The sequence below is a fragment of the Suncus etruscus genome, chromosome 12 (genome assembly GCF_024139225.1).
Source record: "Suncus etruscus isolate mSunEtr1 chromosome 12, mSunEtr1.pri.cur, whole genome shotgun sequence".
Classification (NCBI taxonomy): Eukaryota; Metazoa; Chordata; class Mammalia; order Eulipotyphla; family Soricidae; genus Suncus; species Suncus etruscus.
The window spans coordinates 59439209-59466577 of NC_064859.1; the positions used below are offsets into that span (position 1 = coordinate 59439209).

Genomic DNA, 27369 nt, shown 5'->3' on the forward strand with positions numbered 1-27369 from the left:
AACTCAGGAGGACAATAACTGGTTGTTGGAGACAAAGTGGTATTTACGATACCCCTTCACTAACAAAAGTGCAAACCAGTGTCTAAAAAGGGAAAAATTAGAGGAGAGAGAGAGACAGAGAGAAAGAGAGAGAGAGAGAGAGAGAGAGAGAGAGACAGAGAGAGAGAGAGAGAGAGAGAGACAGAGAGAGAGACAGAGACAGAGACAGAGAGACAGAGAGACAGAAAGAGACAGAGAGGGGGGGGCAAACTGCTAACATCTGGCAGCATGGCAGTCATTCTCCTTTGAGCTCTTTTGAGTGCTTGGTATGAGTTTTTGAGTATCTGTCATTTTAAGCATTTTGTAAAATACTTAAGTTTTAGTTATCTTGAGCTCAAACAGGCCTCTTCTGGCACTTGAAGGTCGTAAAGGTTTCTCCTCAGATGATTTAGACTGCAAAGGACCTGCCTTTGCTACCAGTATCCCGGTTGCTTCCACCAAGGTTGCCTGATTTTGTGCTACCAGGAAGTGACAGAATGTTTGAGTCTTCAGTAGACTTCCTCTTACCCTCCCCACAGGGACAAACCCTCACCTACATTATTGCTGGTGGGAGTGGCAGTCCTGGCTCCCCCAAGCAGGATCCCCTAAGCTCTAGAGCCAGGTCACAGGCACTCTTTCACTCATGATACAAGACCCTTTTCGGGCTTTCCTGATCCCAGCTCCCACCAGGGGTCTCAAACTCGTGGCCTGCGGGCCGTTTGCGGCCCTCCGTACATTTTGTGGTCCTGCCCTAGAGGAATCTTTTTTTGCTTTGTTTTGTTTTAGTTGTTTGGGTCACCTCCCTCTCCCAATGTTCAAGGCTTACTATTGACTTTGCACTCAAGGATCACCCTGACTTTGCCTCCTGCGGCCCCCAGGTAAATTGAGTTTGAGACCCCAGCTAGGCCTTACTGGAAGCTGCCATGGGAGCAGGAACAGGATGTGTCTGACTTGGACAGATATTCTGTCTGCCAACAGCCAAAGGTGGCCCATATTGATGTGAAGGGAGTAGATATGTTTTTTCGGTTTTTTTGGTGTTGTTGTTGCTGTTGTTTTTTAATGTGGTATAAAACTGGAGTAGAACCATTTTTCTTCTGTTACTATCCCAGGCTGCACTTTCCTGATATGTTGGTTATAATGAACAGGTTTATTATAGAAAGAGGGACAATACATAAATCTTTTATTTATAAAACTATGGCATAAAAGCCTTAATCAGTAATCAGATCAGTTCACCATGACAGACTATAATCATTTATCTACTGAGGTAATATAGCTTGTACAGTTTTACCAGTGTTTTGTCAGTGCCCATGGGTATTTCTGAAAGACTACTTTTCTAGCTACAAGTCTAGAATATAGGAGACAAAAAGGAAATTGAGGAAATCAGTCTCTATATTACGTTGCTGGGCTGCCTTAAAAGGATACCTACACTGGGGTGGTTTGAATGCAAGTTTTTTTTTCTGCGAGATCAGGAAGCTGAGTCCAAGATGCAGGTATAGTTAGGACTGGTTTCTCCTGGGGCTTCTCATGGTTGGCAGATGTTCTCTGCCATGTTCTCCTGTGTTCTCTCCTCTGCAGTATACACATCGGTGGCTTAAATTTCCCCTATATAACAAGGTCAGATTGGGTAAGGGTATAGACCTAATTTCAAAAAATGAGTTTGTCTTCTTTTCTGAAACCCACATTCAGTCTGTTTATATATAATGTTAAAGATTTTTAATTTTGCATAACTGCAAGAATAGGAAAAGTATGTCTATTTCATCTTCTTAAAAAGGGAATTAACTTTTTTTCCTATCACACCCTTCAGTGTTCAGAGCTTACTCCTAGCTAGTTCTGTGCTCAAAGATCACTCATTCCTGGCAGAATATAGGAAAAGACTTAAAATGCTGGGAATTGAATTGGGCCAGCCATATGCAAGGTAAGCATATTATGCAATGTACTATGTCTCCAGCCCAGAAGTAGTAAAGTTCTTATCTTTTTCCACAATAGATCTTTCATGGCTGATAAATAGTGGAACCAGCTATTTTAACTCCTGCATGCTGGGTCTCTATTTCACATCTCAGTAGTATTTAAAAAAAAAAACCCTACAAAATCACCAAGTTTTAAATGCAACCAAACAGTAGTACCTTTAACAAAACTTAAAAGTTTCTGGAGTATACTTTTTTTTTTTTCAACCAATATGTAAAGATCTTGGGAGTTTTTACTCCAATCCTAACAAATGCAGAACAAACCTAAACATTAACATTTCTTGGGCCCATTTGAGAAGTGAGGTCACTGGTCATATCACAGGTCCTGACCGGGGAAATCTACCTGGTCAAAATAGGGAAGAGATAAATTAATCTTGGTGACAACCCCTCGGGCCTAACATCTGGCAGGAACTCTTAAATTCCGAGTTGTTGTAGGTTTGGTGGGAATGAGTCTGAATTAAAGAATCTAGGGTCAGTAAGTCATGAGAACTCACAATCCTGTGTCATCTCCAGTAACTCAACCTGCTTCTGACAGTCCTGAAGGCACTGTGGCAAAAACAAAGTGCATGAGTCCCTCAGAGCAATGCTGCTCTTAACCAGGAGAAATAATTTACTTAGGAGAAAGGATCTGCAGGAATAACAAAGCTTTACATATTCTGACCCATCTGAGGGGAGAAACAATTAATTCTAACAATAAAATCCAACTTTCCTCTTTCCCACAGCACAGCTGTACATGAGAATGTATGAATGCACAAGAAACAGGAGGGTTGTTCTTCAGAGGGTGACAGGACTTGTACAATTGGGGTCTCTCATGCTCTGTGCTCCAAACCCCTATATTCAGTGGTGGTAGTTCTCAGGAGCAAAAGTCTTTCCATTTCTGTTCCAAAGAAAGTTATCCTTGGAGAAGTCTGAGGCCAAGATTCACCTACCTACCATTTCTCAAGGGCCTGAATGGTGCCAGGGAGCAAACCCAGGATATGCAAGGAATGTGGTTAGATCACTTGAATCACATCTTTGGCCCTTGGCAAAGTAATTTTTTCAATTCTATACAAAAGGAAATAATTAATCTTAGAGAGACTCTTGGGCCAGATAGCATACAGATGACTTTAACACTAAAGCAAATGGAGATGTTGAAGACTCGGGAACCTATGGATGATTCCCAACTCCCAGTGTCTCAGCAGACTCCTGTACATCCAGTGAGAGCAGCATTCACAGAATAGGCCAGGCTGAGGACTGGCTCACCATACTAACAACCACTAACTAAAGTGGCTGTCTATGCAACATAGGAAATTAAGAAATCTCCAGGAGTGTGTGAAACTCAATGTGTCCAAAGCAGCCCCATCACTGAATGACAGTTGTGACTGGTCTTATCACTACATACAACAGACAGACATGGGGATAGGAACCAACCTCCAAATTCAAGGGCATCAACCTCTCCCCACTCATCCACCCCTCTCTAGATTCTCCCAAAGACACATGCTTAATCCAAAGGGTGTATTATTTCCCTAGATACATGACTCCTCTCTTGTTTGGAGTTAGGGACTCAAAGGGAGCATTCTTGGCCAGCTAGGTAGGATAATGTTCAGGTCTCCAGTGCCACCACTGGAACGAAGGGCTGCATATGGGACTATTGTGAGCAGAGATGCCTATATGCCACTTCCTCTAGCTCAGATTACTTTTTTTGTTTTTGTTTTTGGGTCACACCTGGCAGCACTCAGGGGTTACTCATGGCATTATGTTCAGAAATCGCTACTGGCAGGCACAGGGGAACCTATAGGGTGCCAGGATTCGAACCACCGTCCTTCTGCATGAAAGGCAAACGTCTTACCTCCATGCTATCTCTCCAGCCCCTCAGATTACTTTCTTAAAATTATGTATCACCCACTCCCTATTGTTTCCTGAAATATTAATGAAAATCACAGAAGAAAGTCAAAAGAAGAAATCTCCTGGGAGATTTTAAGATTACCAGCAAGTAATCAGGTAAGAAAGTTCTAAGTCTTGAGGAATATGAATACTCTGGTACTGCGCTACTCTACCAAACTTCCTGTGTTAATGTTCTTCCCTCAGAAATTGAGGTCACCACTAACAGTTCCAAATATCTCAGTTTATTCCTCAAAGTCTACTAAGCTGCCAATAACTTAGCTCTGGTCCCAAGAATGGCAATGAAAGATAAGAAACCTTCCCTGAAAACTATGTTCCGTGTTTGGCCTGACTATTCATTAGTGCAGTCTCTACAGACAATATGGAGATTCCTAGAAATACCAAACAAGAATATACCAGAGGACCCAACAATACCATTCGGAATGTGACAACACTGAAATTCAAATCTAGAATCTAGAAAACACTAGAATTCAGTATCTATGCCTGTGTTTACAAAGCATCATTCACAGCTAAAACATGGAATCAACCTAAATGCCAATCAGTAAATGACTGCATTAAGAAGCTGTGATTTGCATAGTCAATAAGATTTTCCTCAGCTACTTGAAATGATGAAATTCATGTCTTTTGTGACAATCTAGATAAAATTGGAGATGATTAGGTACATACTAAGTGAAGTCAATCAGGAAGTGACACTTACTGGATGTCGGTAATCTGAAGGAGAATATCTGTTGTTTTGCCAACAAACTGGCAAGAGGAAAAAAAATCTTAGGCTGAAAAGTGGTAGGTGGCAAGAATGGTGAAGGAGCATTTTGACAGAATTTCAGCATAAGATCCTGTGTGGTGGGTGCAGTGAATGAAGCAGTATACCTGATATTTCAAAGTATTATAAAACAAGGGTTAATCAAAATGTGACTTCAAAAGCACAATTCACATTTCTTTTTTTGGGGGGGGCAGGAGGTGGTATGACATAACTAGCAATTACATGGTCCCCGGGGGTAAAATATGTTATGCTGGGAACCAGGGTCAGCTCCATGAAAGAAGTGCTATCCCCTTGTACTTTCTCTCTGGCCTTCAGTTTTATTTTTTAAAATAAAACAATTTCTCACTCACACACATTCCACATCCAATTTAACAACACCAACCCATAGTCACTGCTGTCTCTGGTCCCAGAATCTTTTGGAGAATTCAGCATTAAAAACCCAAACAAAATTAAGATACAAAATTAAAAAGCCAGAGAATCCTTAGCTTGGCCCAGAAATTCAGCCTGGAAAAATGTCTAACTGGGGAAAACAAAACAAAAATACCCAACCAGGCCCAGGGTGATCTAGAAGGACAGGCAAATACATATGACCTGGACGATCAAATAAACACCACCCAACATTTCAACACTTTTTCAAGGTCACACAAAGTCAATTTACTTAAAAAACCTGCTGCTTTAATTTAGTATGTTGTTCTTCCATTTGTCATGAATAGAGAAACAAAAATCCTAACACTATACCTTTCTGGAAAGAATAGTTATTAAAGAGCTATAAAAGTTGTCACTTCATGCCTACCTGCAGTTTTGGGTTCTCTCTCTCTCTGTCTAGCCTATTTGGCCAGAGAAGGAGACAGATCTCCCCACCTCATACTGCAACCAACATACGAGATGCTCAGATCTGGTCCACAGAGAACTTTCCACAATGACTCAAATTATAAACTACACTACCTCTGTATGCCTTCAGAGGCTTTTTCATATGAAGTTCTCTAGTATTTTCTTTAGTAGTCATGCAAAACAGAACCAACATTTAGAGCTGAGAGTGAATTTCAATATTTTATTAAAATAGCATATTTAACCAGTTAACCAAGAATATGTTAACTTTGCTGGCCCACCCACCCTAACCCACCCCACCCCCCAAACACGCAGCACAACACAGTAGTGATTTCAATGGAAGTATTTCAATGGAAGTGACAATGGAAGTATTTCAAAGTCAAGTTGGTAACTAAAAACTAGACCTGGAAAAATTCTGAATTAAAAGAAACATAAAAGCTCTCAAGCAGAACTCTTTCAGCAGCCCACAGAATAAATGTTGGTGATGCAACCCACTTGACGTTACTGCTAAATCTTGTGATTTATGTGGTTTTTTATTGTCCTTTATGCGTAGAATAATGTCTCATAAGTACCCACTTTTATAAATAAAATCGGCATTTTTATCCCATTTATGTTCCTTTTCAGCTTCACAAAGAAACCAGTAAATAAAACTGTCGACGACAGTCACATCAGCTCTCACAGCAAGATAAAAAACTCCAAAGACGCAGATACATCTACGATATTTTACATAAAAAGACAGATTTAAAAAGTGCAAGGCAAAATTTGCAGTTTTTCGAGGGGGAGTTTAGGCACATCCATTTCTTTAAAGCAAGCTTCAGAATAAAATTCCAGTTTGTTCTTCATGACACCTTGTAAAGTCTTTTTTTAAAAAAAACAAAACAAAACAAAACAACAAAAAAAACCTGAAAAGGATAAAAAAAATACATCTCATCAAGTGTGAACCAGGTGTCTCCCATCCTGGAAGGGAGGTTCTCAGCTGTGGCGTGTCCGTCCTTTCTTTATTCTTGCGGGCTTTGGTTTGGGGATATATTGGTTATTTGCCTGGTATTCAAGTTCCTTACGGAAGTAGTGAATTGCTTTGTTTAAACCTTCTTCCAGTGGGACCTGTGAAAGAGAAAGTGAGGCTGAGTGAGAGGTCAGTGTTGAAGATAACCAGTTCTCACTCAAATCAGGCTATTTCTTCTTTGCATGTGCTTGTCCCACCTGAGTAAGAAGAACCTATAGTTTGGTTCCCTCCCCTACCTGTTCTCCACCCATGGGAATGGTCCTACTCTTCCCAATAGAGACCTGGGGTCAGAAAATCTTCCAGTTTTGGCTCACAGCTTGTTTATCTCTATGCCAGTACCCTTTTGCCTGGTGGCAGGAGCTTATGTTGAAGTTTCTAAACCTGGTTTTGTTTTTGAACCTGTTTTATCGCCTTAATCTGTGTGAATTATTTCCTGTGTCGGCATTGCTTCCAGATCTACATTCCCCAATCACGGGGTATGAGGCTTCCTCTTCAGAACCTGAGTCAGTGTGATGGATCTGACACCCACACACCCAGGGGGGTATGAGGCTTCCTCTTCAGAACCTGGAGACAGGCAGGCAGGCAGGCAGGCAGGCAGGCACACACACACATGCACGCAGGCAGGCACACACACACACGCAGGCAGATACACGCACACACGCACACACACGCACACACACACACACACACACACACACACACACACACACACACACACACACACACACACACACACCGGGGTATGAGATTTCCTCTTCAGAACCTGGACACACATACACCCAGGATGTGAGGCTTCCTCTTTAGAACGTGGTTCAGTATGATATCTCTGTCTGTCTGTCTGTCTGTCTGTCTGTCTGTCTCTCTCTTTCCCTCTCTCTCTCTGTCTCTGTCTCTCTGTCTCTCTGTCTCTCTCTCTCTCTCTCTCACACACACACACACACACACACACACACACACACACACACACACACACACACACACACACACACACACACACGTCCCAGGATCCCACACTACCTCTTGCTGATTTGGTATCTACACCACTTAGACTCAACCACAAAAACACTTTTTCAAGGATGAACAGCCATGTCTTTCTGATGTCTACCACACATGAAGAAAGCAATCTATTTCACTTCACTGCCTCTCTCAGACATGGCATGTGCCCTTTGCACATCCACCCCAGGGAACTGAGTCTAAGAGACCCAGGACACCACCAGAGAGTAACCTTAATTTGGAGTCGAGGGGTTGTCCTAGAAACAAACAAGAAAACAGAAAGTCAAATCAGCTGCTAATCCAGGGAAAGCAAGGCAAAATTCTCCAGAGAAGCATTATCTAAGAAGGAAAAAAGGGCCTGTCTGTGACATTACTGTGGTGATGGCTCCATATATATGTATAAAAGCAGACCAAACATAATAAATTGTATATCTGTTGCAAGTCAATAGTACTTCAATCAAGCAGTTAAAATAAGCACAGAAGGGAGAAAATGAAGATGGGTCAGAGCAATAGCACAGTGGGCAGGGCATTTTGCCTTGCAAACAGCTGACCAAAGTTTGATCTCTGGTCTCCCAAGTTGTCCCCTGAACCTGTCAGTAGTGATTTCTGAGAGCTGAGTCAGGAGTAATCCCGGAGCACCATCACGTCACGTGTGACCCAAAAGCCAAAACAACAAAAAAACCAAAAAAACCCCAAAACTTTCTGAAAAGCGATGAAAAAAATGGAGATTAGTTTTTCCTATACCTAGTGTTATCTGTCAATTTGAGCCTGTGGAGATCTCCTAGGAGGCTATTCTGACTCAGAATCCTTTCTTGGCCTCCAGTGTCCATGTTTGTTTTTTTTTTTTTTTTGGGCCACACCCATTTGACGCTCAGGGGTTACTCCTGGCTATGCGCTCAGAAGTCGCTCCTGGCTTGGGGGACCATATGGGACGCCGGGGGATCGAACCGCGGTCCGTCCTAGGCTAGCGCAGGCAAGGCAGGCACCTTACCTCTAGCGCCACCGCCCGGCCCCTCCAGTGTCCATGTTAATAAACTCATCTGCTTCCCTCTGGCGTCTCCCTCCTATGATGGGGCTCTCAGTGAAGCACTCAGAAGGCCAAGGAAACATTTTTGTTTTATTTGTTTTTTTTGGGGGGGGAGAACTTTGTTCACCATTATGTACATTTTTATTTTATTAAACATTTTTTGTGGGGTTTTTTGGCCACACTTGATGGTGCTCTGGGCTTACTTCTAGCACTACACTCAGATATCACTCCTGGTGGGGGGGGGGGGACAGGGACTTGGGGAACCCTATATGGTACAGGGAATCAAACCTAGTTCAACAGACATTTTAAAAGTGAACAATCCTGGGGCCAGAGCAATAACATAGTGGATAGAGTGTTTGCTTTGCAAATGGCTAACCCAGGTTTTATCCCCAACATAACATGTGGTCCCCCAAGCCTGCCAAGAGTGACTCCAGAGTCAGGAATAACCCCTGAGCATCACCAAGTGTGCCCCCCTAACCTCCCTCAAAAAAACCATAAAATGATGAATAGTACTTGGTCGGGTCAATTCCTTTACACAAGTGACCTGGCCAGGCATTAGCCACACCTGCAGGACCATCCCTAAGCTGGTCTAATCTGAAGTTACTCAAGTTCCTGCTGTGTGCCAGCCTTGGACTCTGCAGAAGCTGCAGGATGCAAAACCCTCCTCCCTCCACCTGACTCAACTCCCCTAAGAGCAGGAGCTATGGGGAAATAATGGTTGAGACAGGAAGTGGTGAGACCCATTAAAGGAGGACAGCATGTAGACTGGAGAAAAATCTGATGTCAGATTTGTCAGGTGGCCAGGACTGGGTGAATGGCATGCTGCATCCTACATAAGGACATTCGTGGAAGTGTGGGTGTTCTCCTCCAGCAAGCTGTGTGCGTGTGTCCGACACTTACCACAGGCTCCCAACCCAGCATTAGCTTTGCCTTTTTAATGTCTGGTTTCCTCTTCTGGGGATCATCCTGGGCTTCCGAGAGAAACTGAATCTCACTTGCACTCCCTGAGATATTAAAAGGAAGAATATAGAAAGAGAATCAGACATGGCCGGGGCAAAGTATTGTACTAAAGAAACCCATCCATGGGGGTCACTGCTAATACCCTCAGTGACACCATGAAGGTCCCTTGGCTGCAATGGGAAGGGGCAGGCGCCCCATCTCACAGGTCTCCAATGTCAACAAGGTCACTGCCAGGTCTGATTACTGCCACCTACCAAGCTCTAGGTCACTTAGGTGCTCTGCCTAATAGAAGCTCCTCGCTGGAAAAGCACCCAACCTTCTATTGGTCTAAATAGAGGAGCCTGAGACACATAAGGCTAGTTCCAGGAAGGTGCCTGACTGAAACCAGGGCTGCATATGCATCTGCTGAAGTGAGTCCTGAGTCAGTGGGGAAGGACTCTGTGTCCCTGCCAGAGCCTGTACACAACAGGATCAGACCTTGTAGCCAGCTTCCTCATAGGCTAAAAGATGTGACGCACCAGTGGTTACAATCCCTGGCTGTGTCTGAGTTAAAATTCAAACACCTTGGAAAACTAGACACAACCCAGAGCCAGAAGCTTTCTCATGTACCTAAAGGTTTACTAAGCTGCATCTGCAACCCAAAGTGGGCTGAAAATATAGCTTCTAGATTATGAGAACAGACCAAATGGGATCCCTTGCCCACACTCCTCCCACATTTCACTATGAGAGTGCCAGAACTATCTGGAACCAAATGCGCCAACAGACTGTATCAGAAACACTCAATGAAGTCACTGCCTGTTCCCTGAGAACCCAAATATTTGATGCCTGTCGGGGAATGATTGAGCACAGCTGCATTTCAAGGGATAGACAACAACCCCATTATTCCCACACCACAGATACCCACATTATGACTATGAACACCAATGGTGACAGTTTGAACCTCTTTCTATGACCCAATAAAGGAATCAGGAAAGAAGCTGGTGTTTGGTAAAAGTCTGCTTTATATCCAATTTGACTGATTTGTATTAACTGCCTATTTCTTAGTCAAGGCGGCAATAACTGAGAGGGAAGGTGAAGTGCAGCTTCTCTGCAAAAGGTGCTTTTCCATCCTACTTACCAACAAGGCTTTTAATCAACTGAGCAAACTCGAGGATTGTGTGCTCTTCTGGATTCCCCTGAAAGAAATGGTTTCTGGTTATGAGTGTAACCACCACACTGTCCCCACCCAGAGACCCCTTCAGGCATATCTTTGAAGAAGTTCATGGGCCAGCTATGCCATTCCAGGATTCTACTCATCACGTCTCATGGAATATTTTTCAAGAGGTTGAAAACATGGCAAAATAAAAAAACACAAAACTGGACCAGCTTTCTCTGCTAAGCCAAGGTGCAGAATGCTGTAGCCATTAGTTTATTTGGAAGAGCTTTTCAGCATCCCCAGACCCCAAAATAGTGCACTGAGGAGTTATGCTCTCCTTTTGTACAGTGGGAGACCCTATGTGGATCTGTCTCCCTTTATCCTCTATTTAGATCATCTCTTCACAGGGATGGTCTCAGGGAAGATCAAGGTCATCTAACATGGACACATTCATTGGCAGAGGTACCAGGACAATTTCTGTATCTGACACACCTATAACTGGCTGGGCTCCAAAAGCCACCTGTCCCCATGGAGGTGTCAACTGTCCCAGTAGAGTGATGGCTCCTGGGCCAAATCTTTCCTGCTTGCTAGAAACTCTCCTACTTTTGGGAAAAGAATTCTGTGGAACAATGCTCAGGTGGCTGGTCATAAAGGCAAAGATATAAGAAGTCAGGCACTGTCTAGAGACAAGGCAGGCAAGGCATTGCCTGTGACCCTAATCACATGGCAGGAATCAGGGGAGAGTTGGGAGAAGTTCTGGTAAGGAGCTGCAGCTCTAGCCAAGAAAGATGACCTGGGGTGGAGATGAGCATGACAGACTAACTTCCAGACCAAGAAGCAGAGTGTCCGAATACTGACTCTACTCTAAGCACCTACATTTCCATGGAGATTAAGTAAAATACCCCAGGAGCCATGGCCAAAGGAGAAAGAGGGGACCCAGCCTCACAGGTACAGCTGAATGAACAGAGTGGAAAGCCTACAGCAGGGCACTGCCTCAACAGGTCCAGGAGGGATGGCAGAGCAATCGGTGGGCAGCAAAGCAGATTCTACCTCTGCAAGGAAAAACTGTGAGTAGGGACTAGTCAGCTGCAGAACAAAATCTGGAGAGCACCCAAGCTTTCCAACACTGCGTGAAAAGAGCTGGTGAGTATCTCAACCAGACACCTACAAGCTTCCCAGCCCACAAAGAGATTCCAGGATGGCAGGAAGTAACAATAGATAAAGCAACCAGAATGTGTGCAGTAGAACCACAGATGCCGGACAGTAATGGCCCAACTTATGCCATGGCTCTCAACTGCTACAGGTTACTTATAAGCAAGGCCATAGGGACATTCATGATGGGGAGGAAGAAACAAAATCCAAACAAAGGTCCATTCACTCCCTATGGATTGGGAAACTCTGGATTTCCAGCGCCAGACCCTCTAAGTCAGGGGTCTCAAACTCACGGCCTACGGGCCATTTGCGGCCCTCCATACATTTTGTGGCCCGTGGCTGGCCTTCAAATATCGCAGTATTCACGATTATTTGCTTACCAAATAATCGCAATAAAAATCGCATTAGTAAGAAAAAAATTGCATTAAACACTCACATACCCTGAGCAGTTCCCTTCGGGGTATGCAAATGTTTAATGCTATTTTTTGCGATTTTTTTTCTTGCTAATGCGATTTTTTATTGCGAATATTTGGTAAGTGAAATCCCTTATGCGGCCCTGCCTCACCCTGCCTTTGCCTCCTGCGGCCCCCAGGTAAATTGAGCTTGAGACCCCTGCTCTAAGTGGAAGAGATCAGCTCAGCACTTATCAGTCCTTCCTATTTCTCTGGTAGATGGCCCAATCCAGGCATTTGGATTTGCATTTGGGTATTTTTTCCTCTAGCTAGCAGCAAGCAGCCAACATACATATCCTGGGTGGGATGAAGACAAACAGACCAAGCTGGTAGCCTGGGAGAATGGACATATGAGTGGCTAGAGGCCAGAGAGGAGGGGCACACTTACCAGATTGACCGGGCTGCTGACATTACTGTTCATGAGCATCACTAGGCCATTGACAAGGTCACTAGAAAAGAAGGGAGGGCCAGGTGAGGGACACCCCAGAAGGACCCTGTGTTGAACACCAGAGACATGCCACCACCCGGAGGCAGACCAAACCCCAGATGGAAACAGAATGTCGAAATAAATTGCTGCAAATAAGAAGATGGTGACACAATGGGTATGAGATGGCAGGATGACTGGGATTTGCACTCGGTGGTAGCAGAGATGGTCAAATAGAATGGAAGCTGCTGGATGGGCGTGGCATCTCTACTTAATTTTTAAATGTATTTGACATCTTTAAAAATTAAAAAGAAAAAAGAAAGCACACCCCAGCAAATGATGGGAGTGTTCATAAGTTTCTAATGAAAAAAAAAATCTGTGTTCAAAACGAACCCAGGGAGCTGACCTCTACAAATGACTTAAAATAAAAGAGCCACAGAAATGGAAGCACTCCAGTATGTGATTCCCATACTGGCAAATCACAGATGAATTCAAACCATATTGAATATATCTACCGGAACGAAGCTCCCTGTTCCCTCCACCTTCAGCTCACCACCCCCTGCCCCCGAAACACCTCCCATGAAACAGTCAGGGTGTCTGGGATTGAATGGATCGTGATCGACTGGGCCATGAAGGTGAAGAGAAGTAAGCAAACTTCCGCTTACCAAGGTTAGGCTCTTAGTTTCAGAAGCTTTAAAGTGTGGCTCTGTTAAAAAAAAGTTACTTCGTAAAAATGACACCTCACTGCTATAGATAAGTACTTTTTCTAGGTTTATTTCCATTGGCTTTATCTATGTCTTAGAAGACTCTCTAGTGACCTAAATAAATCTAGTCTGAAATCTCTCCCTACTCCTCTTCCTTCATTTACAAGGAGCAGGTTAAACTCTGATTAACTTCCAGAAGAAAAGCTGTTTTTATTTTCCTTTTCATTGAAAAAAAATTTTTTTTCCAGTAGGGTATTTAGTAAATATATGATTTCCTGAGTTTATAACAAATGGGGGATTTTATATAAATAGGGCTTAAATCTATTCCACTCTCAAGGATCAAGCACCCAAGCACATTTCTGATGGCTTTGGATGATTTCTCTTCTCTAGAAACTGGTAAAGTCACTTTATCACTATGGCAGTAATGATCACGGCACAGTCTCTTACATCTTATGCCTCTGCATATCCATAAAGGACATTAAAAGCTGCCATTAAAGTAGCATCCACAATTGTTAATAGTGAAGTGAGTGTTGGGGGTCCATATTAGCTGGAGAACAGTGACTTGCAGACATTATGTAAGACACTGCCTATGACAAATTCTTAGACAAACTCTTAGATAAGTGTTCCCAGTGGCAGGGTAGGGCAGGGGATACATCTTTTATGTAACAAGCTGGCAACTTTTAAGGTCAAAATTGCATAGGCCACTCTTAACCTGAAGCTCTTTAACAGTGTCATTTTGACAAAGTGACTTTGGAAGAAAAAAGAGCATGCCTTTGTGTGTGGATGAGGACGGAACCTGGCCATGGAAAGATAAACCAGACAGAGTCATGCCAAGATGTTAAATGTATGATCACTGAGACCAGAAAGCCTAAAGTGCTGCCTGGGGGGTAGTTAGGGACCCGAGAACGTTTAGACTGAGTACAGTGATCACAGATTCAAACTGCATGTATAATGTGATGAAGTCAAAGTTCCTAAAATACGCTTATTAAAAATAGCAGAACTCTGGCAGGCCAACCATCTCCACTGAACTTAAGGATCAAAGGTACATAAAATTGTTTCCTCCAAGTTACTGATCAAATCATGTCAGCCATAGGACTAGATTCCACCAATGGAAAATCAAGGTCAGCCCCTCAGGGATCGGAATAAATGGTGATGCAACAGAGAGTATATCTAGTGAAGCCCCAGTTAGCACCTCTGTCAGCTACTTGCCAGTGGGCACTGAGCTTCAAAGTAGTCTGTCCTGAGCTGAGGTGATGTTTGCAACACATAAACCACTGACTTCTTGTCTTAGTCATTTGACAAAAAAATGTATCTGTTGATTTTTATGGATAATTTTTAAAAATTTTGGTTTTTGAACCACCCTTGAGTGGTGCTCAGGGATCACTCCTAGTGAGGTTTGAGAGAGCATACAAGGTGCAGGCGATGGAACCTGGCTTGCCGTGTGTAAAGCAAGTGCCTCCCTGCTGCCCTATTGCTCTGGCCCCTATACAGCGATTTATTTTTTTAAATATCTGATGATGACTCTGAAATAAGAACAGGTCAGAAGATTTCCTTTTTACTGCAGTCTCACTATTGTCTCATGTGGCATCCCTGGTGGAGAAGTCTGGGATTCAAAGACCAGGTTAAAGGAATGTGATGTAAGGGAAAATCTAAGATTCCTTCAAGAGAGTGCAGAGGAGGAGGCAGGTGAGTGAAGGAGGGTGGGATGAGAACATATCGTCATGAGAAGATGGCACTCAATACATAGAAGTCCAACCAGCAGTCCTCAAGAGTTTTCTCTGGGTACCAGGTATCTGGCTGGAATGTTCAGAAAAAGAAGGGAACTGCTGATAATTCCTAGTTCACACCCTTCTTGGAATACTGGGGCAACAGAGGGACTTAGGCGTTGGGGCCCTACTAGAGAAAATACTGATGAGTGGAGAAGAAAAAATCAGAGAGAATGTTGACTATCATGGAGGGTTTATTCACAGCTTCTTAAACATCAAATCTGAAATTTCACAAATCCTTTCAGGAAAATCTACCATGGCTGATTCTCTCTTTTATTTTTTCCTCTCCTTCCCCCCCCCCCCCCAATCAGAAGTTGTTCTATTTAAGGGCAACAACTCAAAGGTGGTCAGAGGCTACCTATGCTTAGATATCACTCCTAAGTTATATCATATGGGGGTCATATGGGGTGCTAGGTATCAAACCCAGGTTGTCTGAGATAAGGCAAGTGATCCACCTACTATACTATCACTCTGGTTTCATCCCTCTAAAAGCTCAAAGGAGCTTCTACTTATGATCTTCCATAATCAAGTAAGCCTAGACATTTGCCCTGGCTGAAAGGGAGGAGGAGTTAGGAATTACCCCATCTACCATGTCACCCCTATAGATGACCTCAAGACAATAGGAATAGGGGAGGAGAGATAGCATGGAGGTAAAGCATTTGCCTTGCATGCAGAAGGTCATTGGTTCGAATCCTGGCATCCCATATGGTCTCCCTCGTCTGCTAGGAGCAATTTCTGAGCGTAGAGCCAGGAGTAACCCCTGAGCACTGCTGGGTGTAACCCAAAAAAAAAAAAAAAAAAAAAAAAAAAACACGTAAAAAAAAAAACACAGTAGAAATAGCCTGGCCACTCCAGGGTACCAAATAGAAAAGCAGACACTTATAGTGCCAAGACTTAGAAGAGCATTTCAGAAGGACTGAAGATAGCAGAAACACACAAGGGATTCTCGAGAACTGTCCTGTGTTGAACTATGGAACTGGTCTCTTGGTAACTTTTGGGAGTGGCACACTAGGTAACGCTCAAGTGTTACTCCTGGCTCTGTTCTTAGGGATCACTTTTGGCAGGCTTAGGGGAACTGGGGATAAAACCTGGGCCAAGACCCTACCTGCTATATACTCTACCACCACCACCAACCTCCATTGCATTCTAACATAAGTCACCAATTTAAGTGACCAGCCACGAGATTTATAGGGATGTCCAAGAAAACCATCAATAATATCACGTTCTTAAATCTGCTCATCAGCATTTATTTTCAGCATGTTGTTCAATACTAGGGTACTTATCTTATTCTTTCCCTTAATACTATGAACTTTTCTATTTTGAAAAGTCCCACTTAAAATGGATCAGATTTTGGAACTTGTAGGTTTGAGAAATGATGATGGCTGACAGCAGCCTAGTAGGAAAGAGACAGGCAGGTCTGCTCAGGAGACACTAGGTGGCAGCAAGAGGCTGACAACTCCAGCCTAAAGCTGATGATAAGTGTTTCAAACTTAACTTTCAGAGAGCTTCCCATTGTGAAATCAGAACTGATGGGGAGACAAGTCAGGCTGCTGAGGTGTGATGTGAATGGTGTGTCCACGGGCTCTGAAGGTTCGCTGCTGTCTCCCTTTCCACCCAGCATCAGAGCCCCAGCCTGTTCTGGGAGTGGGTGATATCCTTACCTGACATACTGGAAAGCTCTCGTCTGGGACCCGGATCCATACACCTAGGAGGAAACCAACCGTTAGATCTGGTGAGAAAGAAGCAACTGCCCCAAGACCAGAAAGCGGTCCCCTTCCTCCTGCAAGGATTATCTTTTATACTGAGGCCACTGGGCAGGGACTGTCCAAAACACTAGGGGTTCTTCTGAGGCACATCCTAATGGGACAGCAGGCAGAGATGGGAACAAGCGTGTGTGTTTATGCCACATTCTTCTAAGAATGAACTCAAAGTGACTGAGCCCAGAGGGGGCCTCAATATGTGAGGGTCTCGAGTCTGGCCTAGGGAATTGAGGCAACAGCCCTTTCCAGGACCCTTCACTCTGGTGATACTCACATTCCTGACAGCTGATGCTCCCAGCCATGCCTGTGTACCGTCACATTAGAGAGAAGCACCCAGGCTACTCGGGAAAGGGCCAAGTGGGGACTCTGGGGGCCCAACTCCATGTGGACCTTGTGCAGGCCTCCAGGCTTACTACACACGTGGTCCTTCCCAACTAGCCAGATGCTGTCCTTTCTTGGGGTCTAGCTCAAGCCCTGCACCTCCCTACAGCCGTAATCTGAACCATGTGATCGTGGCCTCAAGCCAAAGGCAATGTCTGCTAAGTCTGTCCCTCCAGCACCCTAACACCCAACACCAAGCAAGGACCAGTGAGAACAGGCTTGCCATCACTCCCTCAGAATTGGGGTGCTCCAAGAGTCTCTTCGGCTGACAGGGGGAGCCCCAGCTTCCACTTCTTGTTTGCTCGCTGCTTTGGTGGAGGGGCCCCTGCCTTCAGAAGACTGGTTGCCTGGATCCACTGTGACAGCAGCAGCCCAGTGGCTAGCAAAGTAGCAGTAGCACTGCCTACCATCTCAGGGCCCGCAGAGACATGGAGGGGTCGTTCCTCTGAGTCTAAGGAGGAGGAATGGGAAGAGGGGGCTGAGGAACAGCAGACTTCAGTGTGCAGGGAGACAAAGCTGAACTGAGTCTAGCTTTTAGTCCCATGAGGATGTCCCGATTGCCACCTCCCACTCACAGTGGGGGGTTATATACAGAACACTCAGAAGAAGGCAGCATTCAGTGATGCCCGTCTGCTGGCAGGTGCTCAATCCTGAACACTAGAAGCCAGGTGAGCCTGAGACAAGGAAGCGACAAACACCTTTGCCTTAAGAAGAGTAAAAGGGGGCCAGAGAGATAGTACAGTGGGTACTGTATCTAGTGGATACTGTGCCTGGTATCTCAAGAGTGATTCCTGAATACATACCTAGAAGTAACCACTGAGCACAACTGGGTAAGATTCAAAATACAAAAATTAAAAACCAAAGAACAATGGGAAGACACTAAGCAGCTCCGATGTGACATGGTCCTGAAGGCAAGTTGGGGAAACAGAATTCTGGGATACATAGGACCTACCACAGGTCATACCAGTTCTGTGTGACCCTTGGGTAATAAACCATCAGAGCCTGCAAAGTCAGGCCAAGCATTCCTCAGATTGGCCATGGGGTCCTTGAGCACTGCCTAGGCAGTTCTCTCAGATACTAAAAAAAGGTTTAGAGCTACAGAATCAAAGCCCAGAATAAAGTACTGTAGAGTGAGAAGCTGTGTCTGATTTAGTCCCTACTGCCCCTGGAGCCAAGTCCAGGCACTGCCATCTTCATGCAACCTTCTTTGCTGGACTCCCCAGGACTGCCTGCAGGAGCATCCCACCCGCTGGTGCTGGCAGCATAGCCTCTGTGAGGCCAGGCCAGGAAAGTAGCTGTAGGCATTGTGGTATTTTAAGGGACTCTGGCAAGACTAGGAACTAACCAGGGATCCCATAATGGTAGCTACCAGCTCCCCGGACCTTCATAAATGACAAAGTGTAAGTGATGTACTTGTGGGATTTTAACTCCAATATAAAAGAGCAAAGCCTTCATCTCTGTTCTGGAGGAACTGACAAGAGTACTTGGCAGTTTCTGATTGTGATACACAGCACACCCCATGCGGTGTCCCATGAGGGGCAAGTAAACAAAGGCGAGATTGCAGCAAAATGCAGAGTATGAGGGCAGATTGTTAGGATCTGTCACGGGCAGAAAACAAGTGCCAGAGGACCCAACCAGGCACAGGAGCTGAGCATATAAAGCTGATAAACAGATGAAACAAAAAAAGAAGCAAACCACAAGATATTGAGAACAGAACCAAGGTAACTTAAAGAGAAAGAAGTGGAAAAACAATTTCTTACAAAAGATTAAAGAAAAAAAAAAATCAAAGAGAAGACGCTATTCTACCCCCACCCAAATAGGGCTTTTCCTTTACAATGTACTTAGAACCTATGTGTACTCCCTCTTGTATGTATATTCACTACCATGGAAACATGCTCCCATGCACACCCTCTCATCCCTACCCTCTCCAGCTATGCTGGTCATATGTACTTTCCTCCCTTGTGTATACATGCCCTCTTGAATGTACACCAATGCTCATGTGAAAGCCCTCTCCCATGTACACACCCACACCCCACACCCACATATGCCCTCTCCTGTGTACACTCCCAGTCCTGTGTACTCTCCTGCTCCATGTATGCCCTCTTCTATGTGAGCTCTCTCCTGCATGTACTTCCCCTCTCTCATATATGCTCTGGCTCCTGTGTATACTCCCAATCCCAGGTACACTCCCATCATCGAGTTCCCACCCTTTCCTGTGTGTACCTCTCCTGCGTACACTCCCACTCATATATATGTTCACCCTCTCTTGTGTACAGTCCCAGTCCCATGCACATCTCCTGAAGGGGTGTAATGCAGGGCGACTTAGGGTTCCAGCTAAGCTTGGGTGACTAAGCTGCAAAGGCGGGAAATCAGGCAAAGCATGGTGACTTGGAAACTGTCATGGGGAGAAGCATGGTGCGCTGGGCAGACTATGGGGAGAAGGAGTAGAACATGTGGGTGAAGGAACCCTCACCTTACCCAGGAGCACCTCCAGGAGCAGAGCTGTACATTAGAACCTCCTACCACATCACAGTGGCAGAATCAAGGATGAATAAGATACTGACTTTGACCAAGAGTTTTAATATGAATATTTTCCCTCAACATTTCCTTTGGATAAACAACTAGGCTTTTAAAAGTATATAGGCTGCAACCTCAATCATGCCTCCTCTTAGGGAAAATTCACCCACATAAAGTTGTGGTTCAGCAAGACACACTGTTCAGAATGGCGGGACAAAACAGCATCAACACCCCTCCCCCCAACCTGTCAGTATATGACAGTCTGAGTGCACTTCAGTACACATGAGTATATATGAAATAAAGTCTCTTCACCAAAAACTACACATTTCTACCCGAGGCAGACTCAGCTATTTTCTAAGTCTCTGAAATGGTTTACTGTTTTCTCGGCTTCTGTGGCCTCCCACTTAGAGGAACGGTGCTGGATCTGGACCCATGAACTCAGGAATGATCCTGAAATCAGCTGAGGCAGTGAAGCACACACTAAGATCTGCCCAAAGACTACAGATATTTGCTGAGAAATAAAGTGAAAAAAGAGCTTCTGAATAAAGCAGCTAGAAGTGAGGGGGTGACATCCCCCAGTTTAGAGAAAGGAAGATTGCTACCAAGAAATTTCTGAGCACTCTCCAAAAGACATGGAAATAATAGGAGGAGCCCTTCTTAGACTGGGGTCCCAGTGGCAGGCAGGACTGAGGAAGTGCGATGGGTGACCAGCTCCAAGCCCTATTATTTGTAGAATATCAGGAGAGGCGCCCTCAGTGGCACAGGAAGGAAAATGCAAAAGGCAAGTCAGCTCAGCAAGTCCCTTGTGGGAGGGAGAACTGTATGACTAGAGAAAATATCTCAGCTGAGTGTTTGCCAAGGACTCCTGCCTCCTGTCAGACACATGCACTGCTGAGGGGCTGCTATAGGCCTGCACTGCTATGGGGTTGCTATAAGCCCACACACTACTGAGCGGTTGCTACAACCCCATGGACACCTATCATCTATCTCCTTCTGTCCCCAGCACAGTCTTGTTGAGAACACTGTCAATGCCTTCTACTCACAGCAGGGTCATTCTCAAGGAGGCTGAGGACTCAGTCCCTCACCTAATGCTGGGCTGGCTGCTCATGAGGCAATAAATCATGAAGCCTTTCTTGGAGGACCTTGAATGGTTTCACCTACAAACTAGATAGCTCTGATCTTAGGCTGTGTCAAAGCTCGTGGATGAGCTAGGAGCCTGGAAGGACAGAGAGCTTAGCTAGAGTGGCCAGGAGTTGAGGCCAGTGAGCAGGAGAAAGCACAGGAAGGGAGAAGGAGGAAGCAGGAGGAAGCGAGAGGAGGGAGCGGGAGGAAGTGGGAGGAAAGAGGAGGAAGGGTGAGATAGGAGAGGGAAGAAGGAGCAGGAGGAAGTGGAGGGAGAAAGCGAGAAGAAGCAGGAGGAAATAGGAGGAAGAAGGAGGAAGGAGAAGGAGTAAACAGAAAGAGGAAGGAGGAAACAGTAGGAAGGAGGAGGAGAAAGCAAGGCCTAGCAGTCTCACTGCAGCTACTCAGAGCCTGATGATGCATCTGACTGAAAAACCATGGGACTCTCAGGTAGCAGGAACAAGGGGGACACAGCTATGAAAACAAGAGCTCACACCCTAGCAGGGACAGGGGAGGCTTGAAGAACAACACTTCAGCCAGAGGCAAGTACAATAAAGACATTCACATGGTGGGGCCAGGATATACTGCAGGTGGCCCGGGTGAAGGGGCAGTGGGAAAGGAGGTCAGGACCAGGAAGGACAAAGTTGTAGATGAACAGACAGGTGAAGTAGCTGGTGAGATGGGGTGTGGGGTGTGTATAGGCAGGGAGGTGGAGGCTCACACTGTTAGGAGAAGCTCTCTATTCTCAGAGTCTGTATGAGGCAGGCTGTCCCCAGGTGGCAATGACTACCTGGAAAGAGGTATCTCAGGGGAGCTCAGTGGCAGTTTCTGTTTGTTCAAGGAAGAAAGATTCCCAAGGGCACTGCTGAGTGTTGTTTCTTTCCGAAAAGCAAGTAACAGATCAGGTAAGTGAGGTAAACTGTACTCCAAAGGATCTTGTCTGGTTGCTGGGTTGGAGGCATTGAAAGCTGCAGCCTGAGCAGTAATCGGAGTGGGAGGGAAGACAGGAGTCTAAGTGGCTATGCAGGGAGCAGGTGGTCTGGCAGAAGGTGGTGGCCACAATGCCTGCTCTGGCACCAGGGTAGCGCCAGTGAGAACAGGTCTGCAGGGTCTAGCATTGGAGAAATGTCCATTCATTTTCTCTATTTCCTCATGAGGTTTTTGTTGTTGTTTCTTTATTGGGTGGGGACAATTACAAACAACTCAGCTATACTCAAAAGTAGAACCAAACTCAGTGTCTTAACATATAAAAGCATTGATCTAGTGCTCAGGCCTGTTTCCCCAGGCCTGGGATTCTCCTTTTTATCAAGAGGGGAAAAAACTCATCTGTGAAATGTGTCCTGCAGCCACAGATTAAAAAAAAAAAAAAAACCAAAAAAAAAAACAAACCAAAGGCCAACAACGTATTCCACAGGTAAAAACAAATTCATGATGGACTCAAGGGCCAGGTTAAGACATTAAGACTTTGGCCTTGGGGCCGGATAGATAGCATGGAGGTGGGGCGTTTGCCTTGTATGCAGAAGGATAGTGGTTCGAATCCTAGCATCCCCTATGGTTTCCTGAGCTTGCCAGGAGAATTTCTGAGCATAGAGCCAGGAGTAATGCCTGAGTGCTGCCGGTATGACCCAAAAACCTAAATAAATAAATAAATAAATAAATAAATAAATAAATAAATAAATAAATAAATAAATAAATAAGAAAGACATTGGCCTTCACATAAACTGTGTGCTGAAGAAAGACAAAACATGTGGGACAGAAAGAACTAAATCTAAATAAAGCCAAAACCAAACTATAGACTTGGAAAACAATTAGACGATAAAAACAAAGCAATGGCTAGCAAAAGGAATGTGGCAGTGTGGCATGTGTATCAGTGAAAAGAGGACAACTGTCTCCACCTAAGGGAGAAAATCAGACTTTCCGCAGTGGATGCAGTGTTTCTGCAGGTGCTGACTCATAATAACACAACCTGAAACCTCTGAAATAACACAAAGAACTTAAAAAGTGAAAAGAAATCAAGTTCACTATTACAGAGACCAGCTAAGCTCTGTGTTGACAGCAGTGGCTATAGCCCATCCGAGAAGAGGCGAACAGCCATGGAAAACAACCACTATAAAGAGCATCTCTGGGTTCAAATACGGGCCACCATGGTGTGGCCATCATCTAAATCCCACGCTTCAACTCCAGGGTGGAAAATGGAGATAAGAACACAACATGCAGTGAGCACTACATTAGTTGCTCAATAATCAGTGAAACTTCTCTGACTATAGATATGCCTAGAGGGTGAATTATACACAATAGATAAAGATTAGATAAAAGATTACATGTGGGCTGGAGGATTAGAACAGTGGGTAGGCACTTGCCTTACAAGCAACTGACCTGATTTCAATCCTTGGCACAATATATGCCCCCTCACCCAAACCCACTAGGAGTGATCCCAAGCAGTCAGGAGTAAGCCTTGAAAGCTACCAGGTATGGTCCAAAAAACACCTAAACGAACCAAGCAAACAACAACAAAAAGAATATTATAATTGAGTACATACAGCTCTAATATGCCCCTGGAGTAGACTCAGTTAATAAGCAAACTATCCCATAGAATATCAGACAAATAGGACTACCCGGACTACACTCACATCTATGAGGCCAATGTGTTGACAGGTGTGAATAGCTTGAACATGGTTTAATTGAAGTCCCAGAGTCAATGTATTAGCGAAGACAAGAAACTGAGGCATGAAGTGAAAAAAGAAGCAGAAGAGAAGAGATAGAGAACACTTAAAATTTAGGAAACTCATGGAAATCCAACTGCTATGCCTGCTCCCTCACTCACAAAGACTGGGGAAAGAGGGGGTGAGAAAGGCAGTAGGAACGAGCAATCTGCCCAGTTCCTCACCTCCCAGGACAGCTAGTGGCATGGGAAGGAATAACTAATTGTCAACACAGCTACCGGATCCAGCCTAGAATTATCTCTACCTCGTGGCAGCAGCAGAGGTGAGGTGCATCCCTGAGTCAGATGTGTTTCTTGTGCCTGACTTGCAGGTACTTACTGTGAGCGGCTCCCCCTGCAGTGCCTGCAGAATGAAGTTGCTGACGACTCGCCCATCGTTCATGTGCATGCGGGGTCCGAAGGTGTTGAAGATCCGGGCCACACGTACCTCCACGCCTTCCTGCAGCAGAGGGAAGAGAAGGAGGGAAGATGCATTTCACTCAGCAACTGGTGCTTGCATTCAGTCATCGTCCTTGCTGGGGCATTTGGTGGGGAACAAAGTGAAGCATGGGTGGCTTCCTGGTTCCCATTATCTGAGTGGCACTGGAAAAAAATCTGGGGACAACACTGTGGTACCAAACCAAGTTTGATATGTCCCAGACCTAAAAATGCCACTGGAAGTCCTGCAACTGGGTTAGGAAGAAGCAGGGGTCAGGTATGTATATGAATGTCTTTATAACCCCCTCAAACAAATTTCCTTCTACTCAAAATGAGGTCATGCTATGCATATTCTTTTATATCTTTATCACACAGTAAGTTGGGAGAATTCATCACTCAATAGGAATTTAAGTACCAATGAATATTAAACAACTGATATGAACAAGTCAAGACAAAATACAGGAGTGGGGACAGAGCAATAGCACAGCGGGTAGGCCATTTGCCTTGCATGCAGCCAACCCAGGTTTAATCCCCAACATCCTATTTGGGATGCCAGAAACAATCCAGAGCACTGTCAATCCCATGCCCCAAACACAAGAGTCAGAACGAGAAGTGAGCATATGGCTTTCTTTGAGGAAGAGACTGAGGAAGCCTCATACCTCTTGGAGCAAAGTGCACTTAAAGCCAGCAGTAAATGTAGGACTTTCATTCTCCTGACTCCCCTCTCCTTAGAGGGGAACTTGGAAGAAACAGTCTCACCAGATGGGAGGCTCCCAGGAGCTGCCAGCCAGTTCTAAGTCTGTCACCTCTGGGGACCCAGAACTTCTAGTCCCATGAAGCTGCTGTCTGTGCCCTGCACAAAGATGTACCCCAGCACATGCCAACAAGAGTAACTCCATTATCATCTGACCCTAGTGCCATGCCTAGGTGAAGGACACTCCAGCCACTGTTTGCTCTTCACCAGTATGTACACCATGTGGTTCTGACCAGTCAGGTCTGGACACAAAGATCACCCAGTCACTCAACACTGTCACTGGAAACCTCTCAGAAGACCAAAAGGGGAGAGGGTAGCCAGCCAGCAGATCCCAACTTTGTGTGGAGGGAGCCCACAATGGCTCTGACTCCAGAAGAGGGCAGTGTTTCCTCAGGAAGACTCATATCTGAAGGATATAAAGAGCAGTGGAAAGACAGGCATCAGCTCCAGCTCACACTTTCCTGCACTATTCACTTCTATGGTGGAACATCTGAGCATTAAGCATGATGAGATGCTCCAGGCATTCCAGACTTTGATGACTGTAGGCATATACCCCATACATACCCACGGACATATCTGCACCCACACCCACACCCATACCCACCCATACCCCATACCCATAACACGCATACTCACATCCATGCATAAGGACATACCCACCCATGAACTCACTCATGGATACACACACACACACACACACACACACACACACACACACACACACACAGGCATGCTCATCCACAATGCACACACCCATGACCCATGCATACATGTGCTCAACCATGCATGCATGAACAGAATGGAATGGCATGCTGCAGAATGGATATGTGACACTTCGTAACTAGAATTGGTCCTAGGTGGGGAGCTATAAATTATTCTCCAGATCTCTAAGTAATAGTGTAGCTAAGAGTGAGGGGCTCAGGCGGAAAGTCTGAAGCAATGAATGACAGGCCAGGCCTGAAGGGTTCTGCTGTGAATACAAGTAGTACATCAAAGGGACCACAGGGGTAAAACCCTGGTACCACTGTGATCCCTGCAGGGATCAGGGCGTTCTCAGTTTTGAATGCCTCCTCAGGAAGAGCCTGTTCTATGGCTGAAAAGCGGACCAGTGCTATGGAAGTACCCACACCCCTCTCTGCAGATGCCTCTCCTGAAAAGGGCTGGGGCAGGGCCCCTGGTAGGAAGGGCACAGGTGTGGTGGGCTCTGGTGCTTCCCTGGTCTCAGGCCTCTGACACTCATATTCCTGCAGCCAGAGGATCACCAAAGGTTGAACTTGTGACCTCACACATGATTCTGTCAGGGCAGCTTCACCCCTGGGGGTGAAGAGAAGGGCAGAGTCAGCACAAAACAGAGCTAACTCTGAAGGACTAAAAACTACTGAGAATTTCTGAGTGGGTGTGGTAGAGGACAGGCACCAAGGTCAGGAGACAGTGTAGGCAGGGACTGACCATCTCTGCCAACTGTCCCATCAGGCCTGTGTGAGGGCTGACAATGGCCCAGATTACTAGCCCCACAGCAGCTACAGAGGTTCACGGTGAGGGCAGGAGGGAGAAAAAAAAAAAAAAACACTTGGCAAGATCCAGGTGATGTGAATAAGCAAGCTGTGCTGAGTTGGAAATAAGGCTGGCGTGGTAGGTAGGTCTTTGCCCCTGGGTGTAAAATCTCACCCACCCAACACCTGACTCAGTCCAGCTGCAGGCTGTAGTAAACTGAGTCAGAACATGCCAAACAGCCAGTTCCTTTTTCACAACCATTTTGATGCCAGAAGAGGAAACAAAATCTTAACCCTCACAACCACAGGGCCAAAGGATTTCTGAGATTTTCTTTCTGCTCTGCTAGCCCATGGCTTTATGAATGGTGGTCTGTTCTATTGGCCCAGCCCAGAGGTGAACCAACCAAGGCCCACAGCTCACCAGACAAGTCTCCACATTCATACACCCACCAGAGCTCTTTGAGAGAGCAACTCAACTCCCCACTAACTAAGGTTCAAAGTCCTAGCGAAAGATGACTGAACCCTTTGATGCCTACTTTCACCATGCTCCACTCCCCAGAGGAAATCTCATAGGAAGTCTCTTCAAGGGAAAAGGGATGTGCCTAAAATGGCCACATGCTAGAGATTTTCCCAAAGAAAACAAATTCTGCATTAAAAACATTAGGGAACTCTATTCATTACCAGAAACTCTGGGGCCAGAAAGTGGCTCGCATAGCAGAGCATATACCTGAAACAATCACAACACATACCCCCTTCAGCACGCTGAGTGATACCTCTATTCTCACAAATAACAAAATAAGAAAAAAATAAGAGTCTCCGAAGAAAATCCTTGAGAAAAAATAGAAATCTTTTTTTTTTCTTTTTGGGTCACACCCGGTGATGCTCAGGGATTACTCCTGGCTATATGCTCAGAAATCGCTCCTGGCTTGGGGAACCATATGGGACGCCTGGGGATGAAACTGTGGTCTGTTCTAGGTTAGCGCGTGCAAGGCAAACGCCCTACCGCTTGCGCCACTGTTCCAGCCACTAGAAATCTTTATCTTTTTGTGTTTGTTTGTTTCTGTGCCACATGTGGCAATGCTCAATGGCTACTCCTATTCTGCAATCAGGAATTACTCCTGACTGGCTCAGGA

General features: G+C 45.2%; 1 protein-coding gene across 2 annotated transcripts in view; it reads right to left on the bottom strand.

Annotated features, from left to right (window-relative positions):
- Positions 1–5767: 5767 nt before the first annotated feature.
- The window catches only part of UXS1 (UDP-glucuronate decarboxylase 1), a 95146-nt gene continuing 73544 nt past the window's right edge, over positions 5768–27369 (bottom strand). For both annotated transcript variants that reach the window (XM_049784412.1, XM_049784411.1), the window contains exons 10-15: positions 23892–24011; positions 16732–16775; positions 12565–12625; positions 10555–10612; positions 9378–9481; positions 5768–6555 (exon numbers count right to left, since the gene is read on the bottom strand). In XM_049784412.1, the coding sequence (XP_049640369.1) occupies positions 6424–6555; positions 9378–9481; positions 10555–10612; positions 12565–12625; positions 16732–16775; positions 23892–24011 (519 nt within the window). In that variant the 3' untranslated portion in view covers positions 5768–6423. The remainder of the gene's footprint in view (positions 6556–9377; positions 9482–10554; positions 10613–12564; positions 12626–16731; positions 16776–23891; positions 24012–27369) is intronic.